We start from the raw sequence: 18,192 nt of genomic DNA on the forward strand, positions 1-18,192 counted from the left end.
CTGCCCAGTGGTGCAACTGTTCACCAGAAGTGTGTCTAATTTACATTATAAACTGGCATAACTTTAACAACCAAACCTCTGTTTCTATTATGGGCAGATATAAGACTCCTTTAGAATCCATTTTCTTCTGCATTTCCACTGTTTTCCAGCCTTTTAATCCTTTCTTGTACGATTTCAGATTCACAATAAATTATGCAATTAAAGTTACATATATGTGTATATAAGCTTTTATACCTTTTCTGTTTTTCTTCTGCTTCCAAGATCCAAGTTATCAAAGAATTTTACACATTTGGCAATGGGGTGGGAACAGAGGTTAGGACTGGGTAGCTAATCTTCCTTTAATGATCTTTTCCCATTCCTGATGTGTCGACATACCTTATCTCCTTATTTCCTGCTCTGTTCACCTTGTGGCATGTGCATGCTTCATGTTTTATTGTGTTTTTAATATTTTGTTGGAAGCTGCCCAGAGTGACTGGGGCAACTCAGTCTGATGGGCAGCATATAAATAATACAATGGTATGGCAACAGAGGTGCAAGCAACATACCCAAGGAAGCCTGTGGTTTTTCTCCAGGTAGGTTTTGTGGGAACAAACTACCAGAGCCCATCTACTCTACAGACAGCCGCCTCTGGATAGAATTCAGCAGCAGCAGCAACTGGGTGGGAAAAGGATTCTTTGCTGTTTATGAAGGTATTGTCTTCTCTTCTTCCACCTGGCAGAGTCAGGGTAGGGAGGGGTAGAGGTTAAATTTGGGAAGAGAGCCTGGGAAGAGCTAGAAAAACCCTGGAAACCAGAATGATATTTTTCCTAGCTGACAGACAAGCTAGGGGCATGTTTGGAAATCTGAGAAAGTGTCTTGGGACTACAGTGGTACCTCACAAGACGAATGCCTCGCAAGACGAAAAACCCGCTAGACGAAAGGGTTTTTCGATTTTTTAGGTGATTCACAAAACGAATTTTTTAATGGCCGTGACTCGCAAAACGAATCGTCTTGCGCGGTACCACTTTAAGAAAAAGCCGGAACCTGCTGCTGCAAGGAGAGCGGCAGCGGCGGCGGGAACCGGAAGCGGCAGCTTGCCTCCTCCCACCGCCGAGGCTCACAAGTTCCAAGGTGGAGCAGCCGAGCCTGCCCTCGGCTCCCGAGCCTGCCCTCGGCTCCCCGCAAACCCCAGAACACTCACCACTCCGGGAGGGAGGAGGTAGGTCCGGCGCCATTTTAGCCTCGGCTTCTCCCTTACTGCGGCCCCTGCTCCCCACACCCAGCTTTCTCCTGCTGCCGCCGCTCACTCACCGCTCTCGACGCCCTTCTTGGCTGTGGCTTGGGGAGAGCAAGCGGCGAGCGAGGGAAGACACAACTGCCTCTCCTTCTCCGTCGCCGCTGCCTACTTCGTTTCCCACCATGGCCGAGGCTCCTCAGCCCGTGGAGACTCCGGCCAGGGCTACTTCTCTGCCCCGCTGCAGGCGGGTGGCCACGACCCTTTGCACCTCGTCGCCCGGAGGAGACCTGCTCAGCCTGCAGGAGGCTGGCGGCGGTGGTGGAGAGGGCTTCGAGGCCCTCCCTGCTCCTCATCGCGCTCCCCCCTGCGCTCCCCGCTTGCTTTCCTTGCTCCCCCCACTGCGATCGCGATCCCCGCTTGCTTTTCTGGCTTCCCCCTGCGTTCCCTGCTTGCTCCCCTGGCTTCTCCCGCCGTGGATCCTGCTCCCCGCTTGCTTTCCTGGCTTCCCCCGCTGTGGATCGTGTCCCCGCTTGCTTTTCTGGCTTCCCCCTGCGTTCCCTGCTTGCTCCCCTGGCTTCTCCCGCCGTGGATCCTGCTCCCCGCTTGCTTTCCTGGCTTCCCCCGCTGTGGATCGTGTCCCCGCTTGCTTTCCTGGCTTCCCCCTGCGCTCCCTGTTTGCTCTCCCCGCTCACCGATTGCTCTGCTGCTGGCTCTGCCGCTCGCTCTCCCCGCTTGCCGGCAGGAGGCTCGGACTTTTTCCCCATAGGAACGCATTGTTTAAATTTCAATGCATTCCTATGGGAAACCGTGCTTCGCAAGACGAAATTTCCGCAAGACGAAAAGACTTGCGGAACGAATTAATTTCGTCTTGCGAGGCACCACTGTATTTCACAGAAGGAAAACTGGTGTTGCTCAGAGAAACACACACAAATATCCTAAATGACAAAGCACAAACAGCCGATATAAACAAAACATGAGCAAAACAGACAGACACACACACACAAACCACATGAAAGCAGGTGGCTTCTGTGCCAACTTCTAAAGATCTGCTGAAAACTTCTTTATTCCTCCAAGTCTATGCAGGCACGAATACCCATCCCAGAATGATTTGTTGATGCTTGCTTTTAGCTTTTTAGCTTTTAAATTGTTTTATTTTATGCTTTCATTGTATGCTTTTTATCTTTTTAATGTAAACCATTTTGATATATTTTGTGATTTAGTGATAAACAAAAAGACTGCACAACTCAAAATAAAATCAGCAAAACAAAAAGAAGTAGCCAAAACACACAAAAGCAGGTGGGCAAAATACACACCTACACCTAAAAAAGAAGAAGAAAGAAAACCAACAAGACACCTCCCACCAAACACAAGAAGGCAGTAAAATCTCTCTCTCTCTCTCTCTCTCTCTCTCTCTCTCTCTCACACACACACACACACACACAACCAAAAAAGACACCTCCTCCCCTTGGCCTCCCTGTCCCCCAAACCCAGCAGGCAGCAACAGGCTCCCTTTGGTCATTCTTGTGAGTTTCAGTGGGAGGTTGCTAGACAAAGCACAGGGCTCCCCCTCCCTCGCCCTGCCTCTTTCCCTTTCTATGAAAAATGCCTCTGGACCATCATGGGGCCAACAGCCAGTCTGGGAAAGGGAGAGAAGAGGCTACACTTTACTTTCCAACCAGTCCTGCATTACTCTTTCTTTTTAAGGAACCAAGTGCAGTTCCCATGTGCCCCATGTCGGGGACCTCAGATTTAAATAAATCTGTCAGGTTTTCTACCCACCAAGGAAAGCAGCTTGCACAGTCCATCTCCCCAGCTCAACTTTTTGTTGGTCTCTGTGTGGCATTCATGGGGGAAGTTTCTTTTGTTGCATTAAAGGCAGCCAGGTGGGCTTTCCCTGCATTAGTTGGTGGTGAGCTTCTTGCTCTGGAGTGTCATCCCCAGAGGTGCCCTTTGCCAAGAAAGGGGATGCCTTTCTCATACCTTCATGTTCTTCTTCCAGCCATCTGTGGGGGAGATGTGAAGAAAGACAATGGGCACATCCAGTCTCCCAACTATCCCGACGACTACCGGCCCAATAAATTGTGTGTTTGGAAGATTACTGTCTCTGAAGGATACCACGTGGGGCTTTCTTTCCTGTCATTTGAGGTACCAAAGGCGTTGCCACAAGCAACTACCAGCATCTGGGTTGCCTTCGCAGTAGATCACCAGTGCTATATTGTACCATAAAAAGGACCTGCAGTTCTCCCATTCCACAAGACAGGCAGAAAGGGGGGGGAATAACTCTCTCAGTGTGTGTGTGTGTGTGTGTGTGTGTGTGTGTGTGTGTGTTTAATATGCATATTTTTGAAAATGCAGATAGTGTCTGCTGGGGTGTATGTGTGATAATGATCATAGTTGCCAGCAGGTAGGGAAAGGAAATCTCACCCTGTCTTCTACTGTTGTGGTCCTGATGAAAATGGTTCCCTTTAATCAGCCCCACCCCCACCCCACAGCTGCTACTTGCATTTTTTAAAATTATGTGCATGTTAAGTGCCAAGACAACTTTGATGCCATGTCTGCTACAGCCTTTAGCCTTTTCTAGGATCTCAGTGCCTGAGTTGCATCCACATTTGAAAACAACATGAGTCAAGTCAACAGGCTAGGATCCGGAAAACCAAAACCTCATTCCTGTCACATTCTCAGCTTGGGCCCACTCAGAGCTTATTTACACAGTCACAAAAAGCACATGGGACTGTACCTCTCAAGACTGCAAGGTGGGGTGGGTCACGTGTTCCACTGTTTGTCTATTTATTTACAGTATTTTTCAAATTCCCTACACACATAAAAGTAGCATATCATGGGATTCCCTTATTATCCCTTATGGGTCTAGACATGGCAACCAAGGCATTCTACCCACTGACAACTTACTCATTATTGTTACTTGTTATCTCATGGCAGCAGCATGCAAGGCACATGGAACAAGAGAAGGGCAGCCTGCTCCCTCAGGACTTAAAATCTACATTAGGCTGGACAAGCAGAGAGAAGATGGAAGCAGGGCAGGAAGGATGGGCAATGGTGGAATCTACACACACATAAAAAACACTATGAAAATGCTTTTTTAAAAAACGTTTTGGGGGGGAATTGAATTTGCCATAGCTCACCATCGCCATCTAGTGTCACATTTGTATAATGCACTTAAAACATTTTATTTGCAGCTGTATAGCTGAGTCCAGTGAGTAGCAGAGAGTAAGACAGGGTCCAGTGATGGTGGAAGAGTGAGTAAGGCTGTCAAGGTGGGTTGTTTGAAGTGGACCTTTGCACCATGAGGGGAGAGCAAGTGTCCCTTCTGAGTTTGGGAATCTGTTATTCTTTCTTGAGGGCTTGTGGATCTGCCCACCACCACCGCTTGTGAAAGAGACGACCTGCAAGAGTCAATTCTGGCAGCCCCACGCACTGTGTATCCTGGCTAAGACTGCACGAAATGTTCCCTAATCCTGCATTTCCCCCTCATTCCCATAGATTGAACGCCACGATAGCTGTGCTTACGACTACCTGGAGATCCGAGATGGTAACACAGAGACAGGCAATCTGATAGGGAGGTACTGCGGTTATGATAAGCCCGATGACATTAAGAGCACCTCCAACAAGTTGTGGATGAAGTTTGTGTCAGATGGGTCCATCAACAAGGCTGGCTTTGCTGTCAGTTTCTTCAAAGGTACCCCTCCCTATTCCTTCCCCTAGGAAGCAACGGTGTTGTACATCAGCATCAGTTTTCTGTGGGATGGGGAGCAGATTTCTGTGGGCTGAGCATCTGTGCTTATCCAGCTGAAAAAAGGCCACTTTCTATGTGCTTGCTTGGATCCAAAGGATCAGCTTGTTCAGCCCTCTGATCTTGATCTTAAAGCAAAGTGCTCCTGAAAGATTCACATGCTGCCTTCTGGATGTTTTGGAGTGCAACTTGCAACAAGAGGCGGTCATTAAACCGCTTCTTAAAAAAACATCTCTAGACCCGGCCAATATGGCCAACTATCGCCCAGTCTCAAATTTACCATTCTTGGGCAAGGTGATTGAGCGGGTGGTTGCTGAACAACTCCAAGCACGCCTGGAAGATGCGGACCATTTGGATCCCTTCCAATCAGGATTCAGGCCTCATCATGGGACTGAAACTGCCTTGGTCGCGCTGGTTGATGATCTCCGGCGGGCTAGGGACAAAGGTGAGAGCTGTTTCCTGGTTCTGCTGGATCTCTCAGCGGCCTTTGACACCATCGACCATAACATCCTTCTGGACCGGCTAGAGGGGTTGGGAGCTGGGGGCACTGTTATACAGTGGTTCCGCTCTTTCCTCCTGGGCCGTGTTCAGAAAGTGGTGGTGGGGGATGAGTGTTCAGACCCCTGGGCTCTCACTTGTGGGGTGCCTCAGGGTTCTGTCCTCTCCCCCATGCTTTTTAATATCTATATGAAGCTGCTGGGAGAGATCATCAGGGGGTTTGGGTTGGGTGTTCATCAATATGCAGATGACACCCAGCTCTACCTCTCTTTTAAATCAGAACCAGTGAAGGCGGTGAAGGTCCTGTGTGAGTGCCTGGAGGCTGTTGGAGGATGGATGGCGGCTAACAGATTGAGGTTGAATCCTGACAAGACAGAAGTACTGTTTTGGGGGGACAGGAGGCGGGCGGGTGTGGGGGACTCCCTGGTCCTGAATGGGGTAACTGTGCCCCTGAAGGACCAGGTGCGCAGCCTGGGAGTCATTTTGGACTCACAGCTGTCCATGGAAGCGCAGGTTAATTCTGTGTCCAGGGCGGCTGTCTATCAGCTCCATCTGGTACGCAGGCTGAGACCCTACCTGCCCGCAGACTGTCTTGTCAGAGTGGTGCATGCTCTGGTTATCTCCCGCTTGGACTACTGCAATGCGCTCTACGTGGGGCTACCTTTGAAGGTGACCCGGAAACTGCAATTAATCCAGAATGCGGCAGCTAGACTGGTGACTGGGAGTGGCCGCCGGGACCACATAACACCGGTCCTGAGAGATCTGCATTGGCTCCCAGTACGTTTCCGAGCACAATTCAAAGTGTTGGTGTTGACCTTTAAAGCCCTAAACGGCCTTGGTCCTGTATACCTGAAGGAGCGTCTCCACCCCCATCATTCAGCCTGGACACTGAGATCCAGCGCCGAGGGCCTTCTGGCAGTTCCCTCACTGCGAGAAGCAAAGCTGCAGGGAACCAGGCAGAGGGCCTTCTCGGTAGTGGCGCCCGCCCTGTGGAACGCCCTCCCGTCAGAAGTCAAGGGAATAAACAACTACCTGACATTCAGAAAACACCTAAAGGCAGCCCTGTTTAGGGAAGTTTTTAATTTGTGACTCTGTATTGTATTTTGATATTTGTTGGAGGCCGCCCAGAGTGGCTGGGGAGACCCGGCCAGATGGGCGGGGTATAAATAATAAATTATTATTATTATTATTATTATTATTATTATTATTATTATTATTATTATAACTTGCCTTAGCCCCACATCTGAAGGGCACCAGGTTGGGGAAGGCTGACCTTGCATTTTGCTCAGAAGGCATTCCATGTGGTTGGTGTGTTCCTGTTCTGGCTTCGCAAAGGAAAATGTGTATTTTGCTGAGCTGAGGAAACCAGCACTATTTATGTAGAGCATTTTTAAATCCCATATTAAATCAAAAGACTACCAAGACTTCTCATCTTCCTCCCTTTCTCCTTTGCAGGACTGGTAGTTTAGTCTCTCTCTCTCTCTCTCTCTCTCTCTCTCTCTCTCTCTCTCTCTCTCTCTCTCTCGTTTTGATAGTTATCTCTTTGAGGGCATGATATGAAAAAGAAGCAAGGTAGAAACTCCTCCTGGAGTTTAACAGAAGAACAGAATTAGATGGAGGGATTCATTGCAGGGGGTTGGACTAGGTGATGCTCTAGGTCCCTTCCAACCCTACAGTTGTATGGTTCTTTGACCCCAAAGTGGGCACCAAATAGACACCCAGCACCCTGGGACTTCTCTGCTGTTGTCTCCCTAGAAGTGGACGAGTGTTCCAGGCCCAACAATGGAGGCTGTGAGCAGCGCTGCGTCAACACTCTGGGCAGCTACAAGTGCGCCTGTGACCCTGGCTATGAGTTGGCCTCAGACAAGCGCAGGTGTGAGGGTGAGTATTGGAGGAGCGGGACCTCTCCACCACAGAGAACCTCCTCCTCCTAGTTGACGCTACGAGGCCATGGCAGAAATCATTTTATTGAAGAATTTATATGCTGCTTCTCTTTAACATGAAAGTGGCTCACAACATAAAATCAATAAAACAGCAAAAGCAAAGCACATATTTGCAAGTATACAAACAGCCAAAGTAACTCCTGAATTAAAACAACAACCACCACTTACCTTATCGTAGCCTCAAACAGCAGCAACCAACAGTGCAATACTAGCCCTTATTGTGTTGGTTACCTGGAAGTGTAAAAATAATTCATGTTGGCCAACAGCCTTCTGAAACAGCCAGGCCTTAGCTAAGTGCCTAAAGGAGTAAAGTGTTGGGAACTGGCATAACCTCTGCAGGGAGTGAATTTCACAGAGTCAGTGCCACTATCCAGTGAGCTGTGCTCCTAGCAGATGACCTGCAAACCTCATATTGGAATGGCATTCAGAGGAGGCCTCAGATGTTGAACAGAACAATTCCAAGGGCCCTTATGAAAGAAGGCAGTCCTTAAATATATATAGTTCCCAAATCGATTAAGGCAGGAGGTTGATTGCACACCCTTTGTAGCACAACAGAGTTCCACACGGTGCCCATGGGGTGATAGCTTGGGATGTGAGAGCCATATGTCCACCATGATTGACCTGTTGGGTTTTCTGTCCTGCAGCTGCCTGTGGCGGATTCCTCACCAAACTCAATGGCTCCATCACAAGCCCTGGGTGGCCAAAGGAATACCCGCCCAACAAGAACTGCATCTGGCAGCTGGTGGCACCCACCCAGTACCGTATATCCCTGCAGTTTGACTTCTTTGAGACAGAGGGCAATGATGTGAGTGAGTGCCTGGCTTTAAGCAGAACTTCCTTCGCTAACCCTTTGGGCTGTCACACCCCTTAGGAGTGTATCCAGCTCCCTTGCATCACCTGGGATTGGGAAGTGAAGAGGGTCTTGGCCTCTACACCACCTTATGAGGGTCAGAGGTGAGGTGTATTCTAACACCCCCGAGGAAAATTATTCTGCAGCCTTGGAGCAGCCACCCCAAAGGCACTGATCCATGCTGCAGTTGGTACCTGTATGAAGGTTGTGCTACCTGAGTTAGTATTTCAGGGGAGGCATTGAGAAGGAATGAGTGGCAGGGGTGGAGGGGGAAGGTGGGTACAGAGAAACATCTCTCCCTCTCCCTTCATAGCAGAACTCAGGGTCACCCAGTGAAACTGATTAACACTAGAATCAGTACTGACAAAATATTATTCAGTAAACACATAAGTAAATTGACTTTACTGCCTGGAGTTGTGGTGATGGCTGCTGTGTTAGATGGATTTGAAAGAGGATTAGAGGAGTTTATGGAGGAGGAAAGGTCTTTGGGGGGCTATCAGCCATAATGGTTACGTGAACCTCCTTGTTCAGAGAAAGCAAACACGGAATGTCAACTGCCGGGGGTGCAATCGCATGGAAGGTCTGCTGTCCTCATGCCCTGTTGGTGAGCTTCCCAGAAGAATCTGGCTAACAGTGGAAAACAGGATGCTGACCCAGATAGGCAGTCGGATGCAGCCAGGGGTCTTCTTAGAAATATTAAGAAAATATTGTTGTGTCCCTTTGTTTTCTACAGATATAAATGCACGAGGGGGGAGCCCTTCTCATCCTTCCACTCCTAAACAATGTAAAACATCCCTGTACCAAGGGAACATGGCTCATGGACATCAAAGGCTGTCTTTCTGTGCTTGGGGCTGGAGGGAGTATATTTTAACCTCGGGTGTCAAAATACTGTGGGCTGCATAGAAGATCCACAGACACTTTCTTCTGGCCTCTCGCCCACCTCCCGTAACTATAGGGAATCACCTGTTTCTGCCTTTTCCACAGGTCTGCAAGTATGACTTTGTAGAAGTGCGCAGTGGCCTCACTTCTGAGGCCAAACTACATGGCAAGTTTTGTGGGGCGGAAAAGCCTGATGTGATCACCTCCCAGTACAACAACATGCGCATTGAGTTCAAGTCCGACAACACTGTCTCCAAGAAGGGTTTCAAAGCTCATTTCTTCTCAGGTAGAGCCGCTTGGTGCACCAAAAGCATGGATATATTTTGGCTACTTCCCTCATTCCAGCAACTAACCCCTTTTATACACTTACCTGTGCTTAGAGGGTGCAGTCCCTGATCTCTCCCAACAGGAGCACTCTGGGATTCTTTAAAGGATTGCTCTGCACTTAGCTCTGTTGGCAGACCCCACTGGAAGAAGGCATGGGGAAGGAATTCACCAGGAATAGTGTTGATCCCCGCTCTTGAACTGGGTGTGAATCTTCCTTGGTCCTAGGAGACTTAATATTCCACTTTGCACCAGCTGAGCATATGACGACCTGCCCCCAATGCATACTGAGTCCCTTAAGTACTCCACATTTCAGAAATCTGTATTTTAAACCAGCAAAGTATTCTGTCTACACAGTGAGGTATTCCACTTCTTTTCAGGCACACAAACACGAGTCTTGCCTAACCATCCTGATAACCTTTTTCCTTCTCTTTTGGGCACTGTGTAGACATGTCCAAATGGTGCTGTTCCTCTTCTTTGTGTGTATACTTCCCGAGCATTTGAATTAGGAGGGAGTTTTTTTTTAAATTTATTTATTCAATATTAACAAACAAACAAAAACACAACATAACATTCCATTTAAAAAATTACAAAGTTCTTAACATCGTCATAAATTCTTCATTATGTGCTTAAAATTCTATTACTTAACACAAGCAAAATAAGATAGAGAATAAAAAAATGCAAAGAATGCAGTTGTTAACTTCGATTTCATAATTCCATTAATCACAGAAAAAGAACTTAGTTTTATATAGATATTGACTTCCCTAATCCAACTCTCCATTGATTCAATATGGGATAACTACATGAGACAATCTTAACTCAGAAACCATCTAATATAAAATTAATCTATGACACCTTCAATATTATAAATTATTTTATCTCTGTTGTTTTAAGATTATTCTACAAGAGTTATTCCAATGCGCAAACCACGTTCAAGTCGCACCTCTTCTTTAAATAACATAAAAAGCTATTCCACTCTTCAACAAAGTTGCTTCTCGGATTTTCTTTTTTTTTCTGATAAGAAAGCCAGCTCAATATATTCTGCAGTCTTGAAAAGCCATTCTTGTTTACTGGGAGGTTTATCACACTTCCAGTATGAAGCCACCAAGATTCTCACAGCAGCAGAGGAATATAAAAAGAAGTTCCTAATTTTATTTGGTATGTCCGGAGTTGTAATCCCTAGTAAATAGGCTTCTGAATTAGGAGGGAGTTAACATACCCAGTATGTTGTCAATCAGAATACCATGACTGCTATACTCCCAGTAATTGAAAGATCCCTTAGGAGCAAGAGAAAGCAAAATCGCTGAATTCATGTTCCTCTGCTGAAGGGCCATTAGGACACCCATTTTTCATGCAGCCCCAGTGATGTAACCTCTTCTCAGACCTTCTACCCACAAGGAATTAGAGTGTGTGAGTGGGGATGCATGCATGGGATCTGCCCCTCTATCACCCATCTATGGGGAGGGCATCCTGTGCTCATTTAGGCTCCCAAATGGTGAAGAATCCTGATTGTCTATGGTTCTACATCATGCAGGAGCCTATTTAGTTCTTCCTTTAAAACATCTGCTGACTGCCAAATCAACAATGTCCCCTGGGGCAGTTCACACAGAGTCAGGCAATATACATTGAAAACATTGAAAACCATCACTTCAGACTTCAGCCTGAAAACCAACACAAGCAACACAACAACATTTAAAATTCAGCTGCAGAAGTAATCTGTTCCATGGGGGGAAACATAGTTCTAAAAGGTCTGGGAGAATGAAAAGGTCTTCGCCCAATACAGAAAGGTTATTCATGTAGGTTCTGGGCACCCCATAACTGGAGCACCCCTGCCAAATGACCCACCTAACTCATGGAGGTGACAGGATGGGGGGAGTGTGGAGGTTGGGGTGCTCTTACCTGCGTGCATATTCCTTGTGAGTATAATACCTGAACAGGGTTATAATTGCCAGCACACCTGTAGTTTCCTTCACACTTGGGGCAGACCAAAAGAAGATTCTCCTGCATCCGGCTGCACCTGCTTTCGTTCTGGCCTCATTGAGGCTTGTTGTGCTAGTCTTTCTGTAGTTGTTACATGCAGAGGAGAGGCCACCACTGGGGCTGGGTTCTTTCCTTTCTTAATTGCTCCTCATTCATACCAAGTGTAATGGGGCACCCACACGATCCCTGCCTGTGCCATCTCACATTAAACTGCTGTGACCATACATTTCAAAGGGAGTTCCTTGCAGTCCCCATTGAAATGAATGGAAGTTCAGCAGAATTTGCTTTGCAGGAAACTCCCTTCGTGGTGCTGATGGGGGATTTTCTGCTGGTGCAAATAGCAGGCTCAGAGGAAGAATTTTCTTCAGGACCACAACAGGGGAGGAAGCAGTTAAACTCCCCCTCCATGCCTGCTCTTATCCCATTCATTTATCAGGGCCCCCCCCCCACACACATGCCCAATGCAAATTGAATTTGTAAAATACTGCACCTTGGACACAAAGATGCATTTAACATCACATGTAGTTTGGCTTTTGAAAAGCCCATCCAGACATTCTCTCGTGTGTGAAAATGTGTTTTTTGTCTTGGCCTGAACACAATTAGCCTCAGCCTCAATCCTATGGATGGCCCATTAACATCATATGTTGCTACAAAGACTGAGCTGATGTGTATTAAATAACACCACTTGCTGCCTTTATGAAAGCCCTTGCAAAGTGGTTAAATTATAAAGCAGGAAAAGAGCAGAGTTGCGGGGGGAGAGATTTTGAGGGAAGACATTGTAATTCCCAAGGCTGATAGTGCCAAGTGCAACCCTTTTAAAAGCCCCCTTAACTCAGATACTGCCTTTTATGCTGGTATTTAATAAAAATTCTCTTGAAACCGATGTAGCCTCCAAAATGGAATTTGGTTCAAAAGGCCTTAATTTTCTCATGATCCTTGTACCACTGCTAAATTTATGTTCATGCCAACCACACAAAAAAATTATGTTCATGTCTATACTTTTGTTCCCCTTTATACAGTCTGCAACTAGCAAGGACATTTAGGATATTCTGCCTCTCAAACAATGCATTTGTCAGGTACAGAAACTAAGCCATTTTCAGGACTTTCTTGGACAGTGTTTTGAGGAAAACATTGCCTTGGAAAAGAATTGGTGGTGAGGGAGAGATTTATTGATGATAGTTGCTTTGCTGTCAGTCTGGGGCTTCTGACAGCTATTGGTTTTCTTATTTGGAGTGAAGTGCTTCTTACTAAATTGCATTGTTTTTGCTAAAATTGACTTCTGGCTATCTGATGTGCACTTAATTGCATCAGATTAAAGAGCCACTTCAGATGACATAATTTAGGCATCTGTTTCCCTACCTAAGCATTTATTGTGAGCCATCCTTGTTAGCCATCTGAGTTGCTAGTTAATGGGAGATGCAAGCAGTAGCCACAGTTGTGCTCAGCTGAGCCTTTTAAAATTCCCATAGATTTCATAGGGGCAACTGCCCCTATGGATTCCACCAGGGCTTCATAGCTGGATCAGACTTTCCCTATTCCTAACCTAAAATCTGATTCTAGAGATGTGAGTATAACTAGATGCATGATGCCAGTCTATGTAAAATGGGAACAGTCGGATGTGAGTTCAGTATCCTTATCCTGAACAGAGTGACTTTGAGATAAGTCTGACAGGACCATATCCAGTGCTTATTCTGCTCAGAGCAGACCCATTGCCATTAATTAATCTAAGTTAGTCATGTCCATTAACTTCCATGGGTCTGTGCTGAGCAGGGCTAGCACTGAATACAACCCAGTGCAACTGCCTTCCTATGAAGTGTGTGTGTGTGTGAGAGAGAGAGTGAGTGAGTGAGTGAGTGCAACCAGCAAGAAGCTTTGCCAGATGCAGATGGTTGGCTGCCCTAACCTTACAAAAGCTGGTATTGTTCTACCTGATTTGACATACTTCTTAAATATGCACGCAGGGGAAAGAGCTGGTTGTCTGCTGCAACTGCAATCAAGGCCAAGCCTCTCTTGATCACAGCTTTGTCATGGTTTGTGGCCAAGCGCTTCTTCATTCCCCTCGGGATCATCCTAGCACCATTTCTCACCGTAAACCCAGTTAGCTTCCCTTGCTGCGCACGTCCCACAAAGCCAGGAACTGCTTCGGTGCCCTAGGGCTCATCCATGCTTCCACTTGTCCAATGCTGAGAAAGCTCGAGTCCAAGCAGGTTCACCTGCTGCTTTCCCAGGGAAAAGCTGCTCTTTAGCTGTAAATCAGAGCAAACATCAATCCTGAGAAAACCTGAGCTGCCGTTTGCTCCAGCTGGGTGCCAAGGAGAAGTGTGGATAAGCCCTTAATCTGCCACATTCATTTGGGTTCCATCTGGTGCCTTCTCCAGCTTGTACTCTCCTGATCCCTAGAAGGCACAAATTCTACAATGGGAGGCCCTGACCTAAATGCTGCTCTTCATTTCAGCATTGACTTGGAGCCAAATCCAAAGTTGGTCATTTCTTGAATGACAGACAGAGCTTTCCATTTTCACATTGAGCCAACTTGCCTTCTTTAAGGCACTGCATCCTCTAGCATTGTTCTTTTCGATTTTTAACACTCACCAGGGGTATGAATTCTGCAAGTTCACTGCTTTTCCTGCCTGTACTATGTTGTCTGTGTGCTCCGCACACTGTGCTCTGCTTGACCTCGTGATGTATCCCTTTACCAACTCCACTCTCAGCTATGACACACTTGGCTGTGGGGTTGCACGCCCCTCTTCTGACCACATCCCAAAGCAACGTGGCTTTTGCTCTGCTCGATGGCAGCTTCTCCATTTCTCCACTTGCTTTGACAAACCCTGATACAGGACAGGCAGTGGGGAGCTGTTTTTCCTGGGCTAGTTAGGCATTGCTGTCAATCCATCCTGAAGATTGTTTGCCTTCTTGCAGGAATGATCTGTCTGGTGTATGCAGCATATAAGATGGGGCAAGACCCCCCCCCCCAATACACACAGAGATTCTAGAGGAGAATGTGGCCAGACCACTGCTGCCCTTCCAAGGGTCTCAGAGAAGGCAGAGGATGTTGGGAAACCATTACCTGCTTATGTTGTCTTGTGTTCCATGTTGTCTTGTTACTTTCATGTCAGTGCAACAAAATAATCTTTGGTTTCTGAGCAACTGTTATCTTGACACTTTCAAGAGCAGGCTGCCCCGGCTGGCATAACCAGCAAAAGCTCCAGCAATGTCACAGAAAAGAGATGGCAGGGAAACAAAAGCCACAGAAACTCTCAACGGCTTATTAAAGGCCTCTGTGTATGCAGATAGACCAAAGGCACTCCCCCCCCCATGGTAGACGACCTGTTTTGCATGCAGGAAGTCCCGGGTTCAGGTTCTGGAGTCTTTGACCAACAAGGTCTCAGCTAGCAGGGCTATGAGAGATTTCTGCCCAAGGCTTTGGAAAGATGCTCCCAGCCAGGGCTCAAAGGAACCTTGCTTGCTATAAGGTCTCTCCATATCACCTGATGAGCATTAAGCAGAACACTTGGGTGGGATCCAAGTCTAGGCAATAACTTCGTCAGTTTAAATTATCTTATTAAATTATCATTGTTTAATTCCTGAATAAACCTTTGAGGATATCTGCAGCTTTTGTTCTTCTGTGATACCCTTTGCTGCTGGAGGGGAAACCCTTGAGAGTGGCTGATTTGGAAGGGTTTGTTTTTGCATCATTATGCCAGTACATAGGTACCTGGTTATTTGCTGCAAAGGATTTGATTCTGGGGAGCAACCCTTTTCAAGACGGTGCTTGTCTCTATAACAGAAGTCGGATGTATGAGATTCTTGTAAGTCAAGTGTGAAGTAAGATGGGTTTAACCATGTGCATGCATGTGCTATTCCCTAAATCTCGGTAGAGCTGCACAAACAGTTACTAAGTGGTAATTTAGCACAGAGTGTGTGCAACCATTTGGTTTCTTTGTACCTCCCAAATGATAAAAGGAAGTTTACCAAATGTCAGGTGGAGATGTGTGGTAAAAAAAATTGTCTCATTCCAACTCTCCGTCTTTAAAAGTCAGGTGAAAGCCAATGAAAGGTTTGTGCACCCTTCTTCCCTCTCCTGGATTCTGGTCCCCATCAGTGCACCCTGTTTGCCACCCCAGCTTAGAAATATCCCCACAGTTCTGGGCAAGGCATTCTACAGCCTCCACGTATGGCATCAGATGAGCCCAGCTTCAAAAGAAGATGGCTTGGCCACTTGGTTTGTGAAGGGTGCTCTTATGCTGTTAGCTGGAGAACATTCAACTAGATCAAAAATCATTTGAATGGGTTTTTGGGTATGGTATGTTTGAATTACTTTTTTAAAAACAAAAGCAAGGCATGTAAGGTATCCAGGAGTCGCCCAGCAATCAAGAAGCCAGGAACCATCCCAGAATAAAACCCAGCCAACAAGAGGCAGCAGGGTGAGTACCTTGTTATCTTCCTCTTCCTTATGGTTCAAGGGAACTCACCTGAGCAGGGGCCTTATTGACTGTTTATATATAGGAACTTTTGACACTGTTAAGATGAATGTTTTTAGCCTTCTTAATCTGTGTACTACCATTTCCCTAATAGGCATTGCAAATGAAACACAAAATGAATGTTGGAAGTATTTGTTACTGACTCAAGATCTGCTGGTAAAGGAATGTGCAAGCTTCCGAGTAGCACTGAATTCTAAAGCAGAAATCACAACTATCAAGTAATCCTGGGAAACCTTTGCCCAGCAGGCCCCTGCAATCTGCCTCCAAAGTGATCCCAGTCAGAACAATCTGGCCATACAGCTTGTCTAGAGAAAGCAAAACTGGTTACAAATACAGATTTTATCCTGTTCTCATCAGATTGTGTGTCACAGTACTGCCAGCTCATCACCAGAACACCAGGGAACATTATTAACTATTGTTAAGTTGTGGCTTTTGTTTTCTGCCAAGGAGCTCAAAGCAATGTTTAGCTTTACAACAACCCTGGGAAGTAGCCTGAACTGAGAGTTCAGTGCAGCGGGTATATCTCGGAATTCGCCTGGAGCCTGGTTGAACATAAATCTTGGATTACCAGGTCCCTCCTGGGCAGTGTGCTTAGAGCATGTCTGTATCCCCACCACTCGGTTCCCACAGACATTCAGTCATTTTTTTCATTTCACTTTAAATTTGTATACCGCCTTACTCTTATTACTGTTCACAGGGCAGTTTACAAGCTGAAGAAACAATAAAATAGACAGCAACATTCACACACCTAATAACAATCTGACCCAATGCAAAAAAGTCACAATAACTTTAAAATAAACAACATATAAAATAAAGCAATATTCATTAATATTGGGGCAAAGCATTAATCCATTAAAATGTAGTAGTAAACAGTATAATTAAATACCAGCAAATAAGAATTAAACAGTTTACACTTCTCAGTTACAATGAAGAATTACTAAACAATATTCAATAAAAATAATGTGAAGTCACAATGCATATAAAGGTAAAGGTACCCCTACCACAAAACATACAACACCCTATTAGAGGATCAAATTGAGAAACAAGGACACACAACTGAAATATTTTTTTAAAAAATATATATCCCTGAACGCCTCTTCTCTCTCCCTAGCTGCTTCTGCTGTTCTCCAAGTTGTGGTCTGGGAAAGCTCCTCAGGCTGGGGGGGCAGGGGGCGGGCAAAGCAGTTGGGAAAAGCCATTTCTTGATGGACAGCAGTCTCCACAAGCTGCACCCCATGCATGCTACCATTTGCAGACTCCAGTAAGGCAGAAAATGGGCAACGAGGGAAAGTTGTGCAAAGCCACTTCAGTGGGGCATCCTTGTCTTCCTAATATTGCTCTGGATGTGCATTATGCCACTAGATCAGGAGTGCAAGTAACACAGAGACTTTGTTTGTTGAAGTGCTGTTAATGCCGAGCAATGCCTTTGGAAGATAACAAAAGCCATCAGTGAACATCAGCCTTTTCCTGCCCCACAAGTTCTGTGTAGCTCGAAAGCTTGCAAAGTTAAACCTAAAAGGTATCAGTCTAATATAAAATATAATAGTCATACTTATTTTTTATTAGTATTCTTATTATCACTGACTATGTTGGGTGAGCTCTGCAACAGTTCTCTGCATGAAGGAAGAGAATTGATTCCTTTAAGCCTATGATCTGAAAACCACCAGGGCTGCACTGCCGGGGGGGCCGGGGGGGGGTGTTCCTCTGCCAGGTGCTGCCTGGATCCCTGGGTCCCTGTGAATGGGGCCACGGAGCCTGTTGCTTGCAGATTTCACTTTCAGCTGGTGGGTCATTCATAACACACAACTAGGGCACACACAGGTGGTGCAAGGGGAACAGTCAGCATTTTCTGTTTTTGCTTTTTTAGAAAGAAAAGAGAGTTGTTGTTTTCTTGCTCCCTCGTGCCTCTCACCTCTCCCTCTCCCTCTTTTTTTATACGCAATACTTAAATTCTGTTGGGGTTGGCCATTGTTCAGGCAGAAGACAAAGCAGAGGAGAGGCATATGCAAGGCAGCTGAGCATTCTGGGTAATGTAGGTTTATAGTCACATGACAAACCGGATTGAATCAAGAACTAGTTAAAGCCACTTGTGTGAAAGCGTCAGGAAAGAAAGAGAGGAGACAGTGGGACAGTCATAGATTGAATGCAGCTCCATCTCTCAGTTTAGGATAATAGATGGATCATTAGGCAGAAAAGTAAATGCCAGGAACAGAGACTACGTGGAAACTCAATAACACTCAAAACCTGCTACAGTTTTAGCTGTTGTTTTTCAT

At 46.2% G+C, this 18,192-nt stretch overlaps 1 protein-coding gene across 2 annotated transcripts in view; it reads left to right on the top strand.

Annotated features, from left to right (window-relative positions):
* BMP1 (bone morphogenetic protein 1) overlaps nucleotides 1-18,192 on the top strand; it is a 155,839-nt gene that overhangs the window by 123,491 nt on the left and 14,156 nt on the right. For both annotated transcript variants that reach the window (XM_033171950.1, XM_033171949.1), the window contains exons 10-15: nucleotides 573-689; nucleotides 3,216-3,361; nucleotides 4,715-4,910; nucleotides 7,218-7,343; nucleotides 8,050-8,210; nucleotides 9,240-9,420. In XM_033171950.1, coding sequence (XP_033027841.1) covers nucleotides 573-689; nucleotides 3,216-3,361; nucleotides 4,715-4,910; nucleotides 7,218-7,343; nucleotides 8,050-8,210; nucleotides 9,240-9,420 — 927 coding nt within the window. The remainder of the gene's footprint in view (nucleotides 1-572; nucleotides 690-3,215; nucleotides 3,362-4,714; nucleotides 4,911-7,217; nucleotides 7,344-8,049; nucleotides 8,211-9,239; nucleotides 9,421-18,192) is intronic.

Source organism: Lacerta agilis, chromosome 15 (assembly GCF_009819535.1).
Source record: "Lacerta agilis isolate rLacAgi1 chromosome 15, rLacAgi1.pri, whole genome shotgun sequence".
NCBI lineage: Eukaryota > Metazoa > Chordata > Lepidosauria > Squamata > Lacertidae > Lacerta > Lacerta agilis.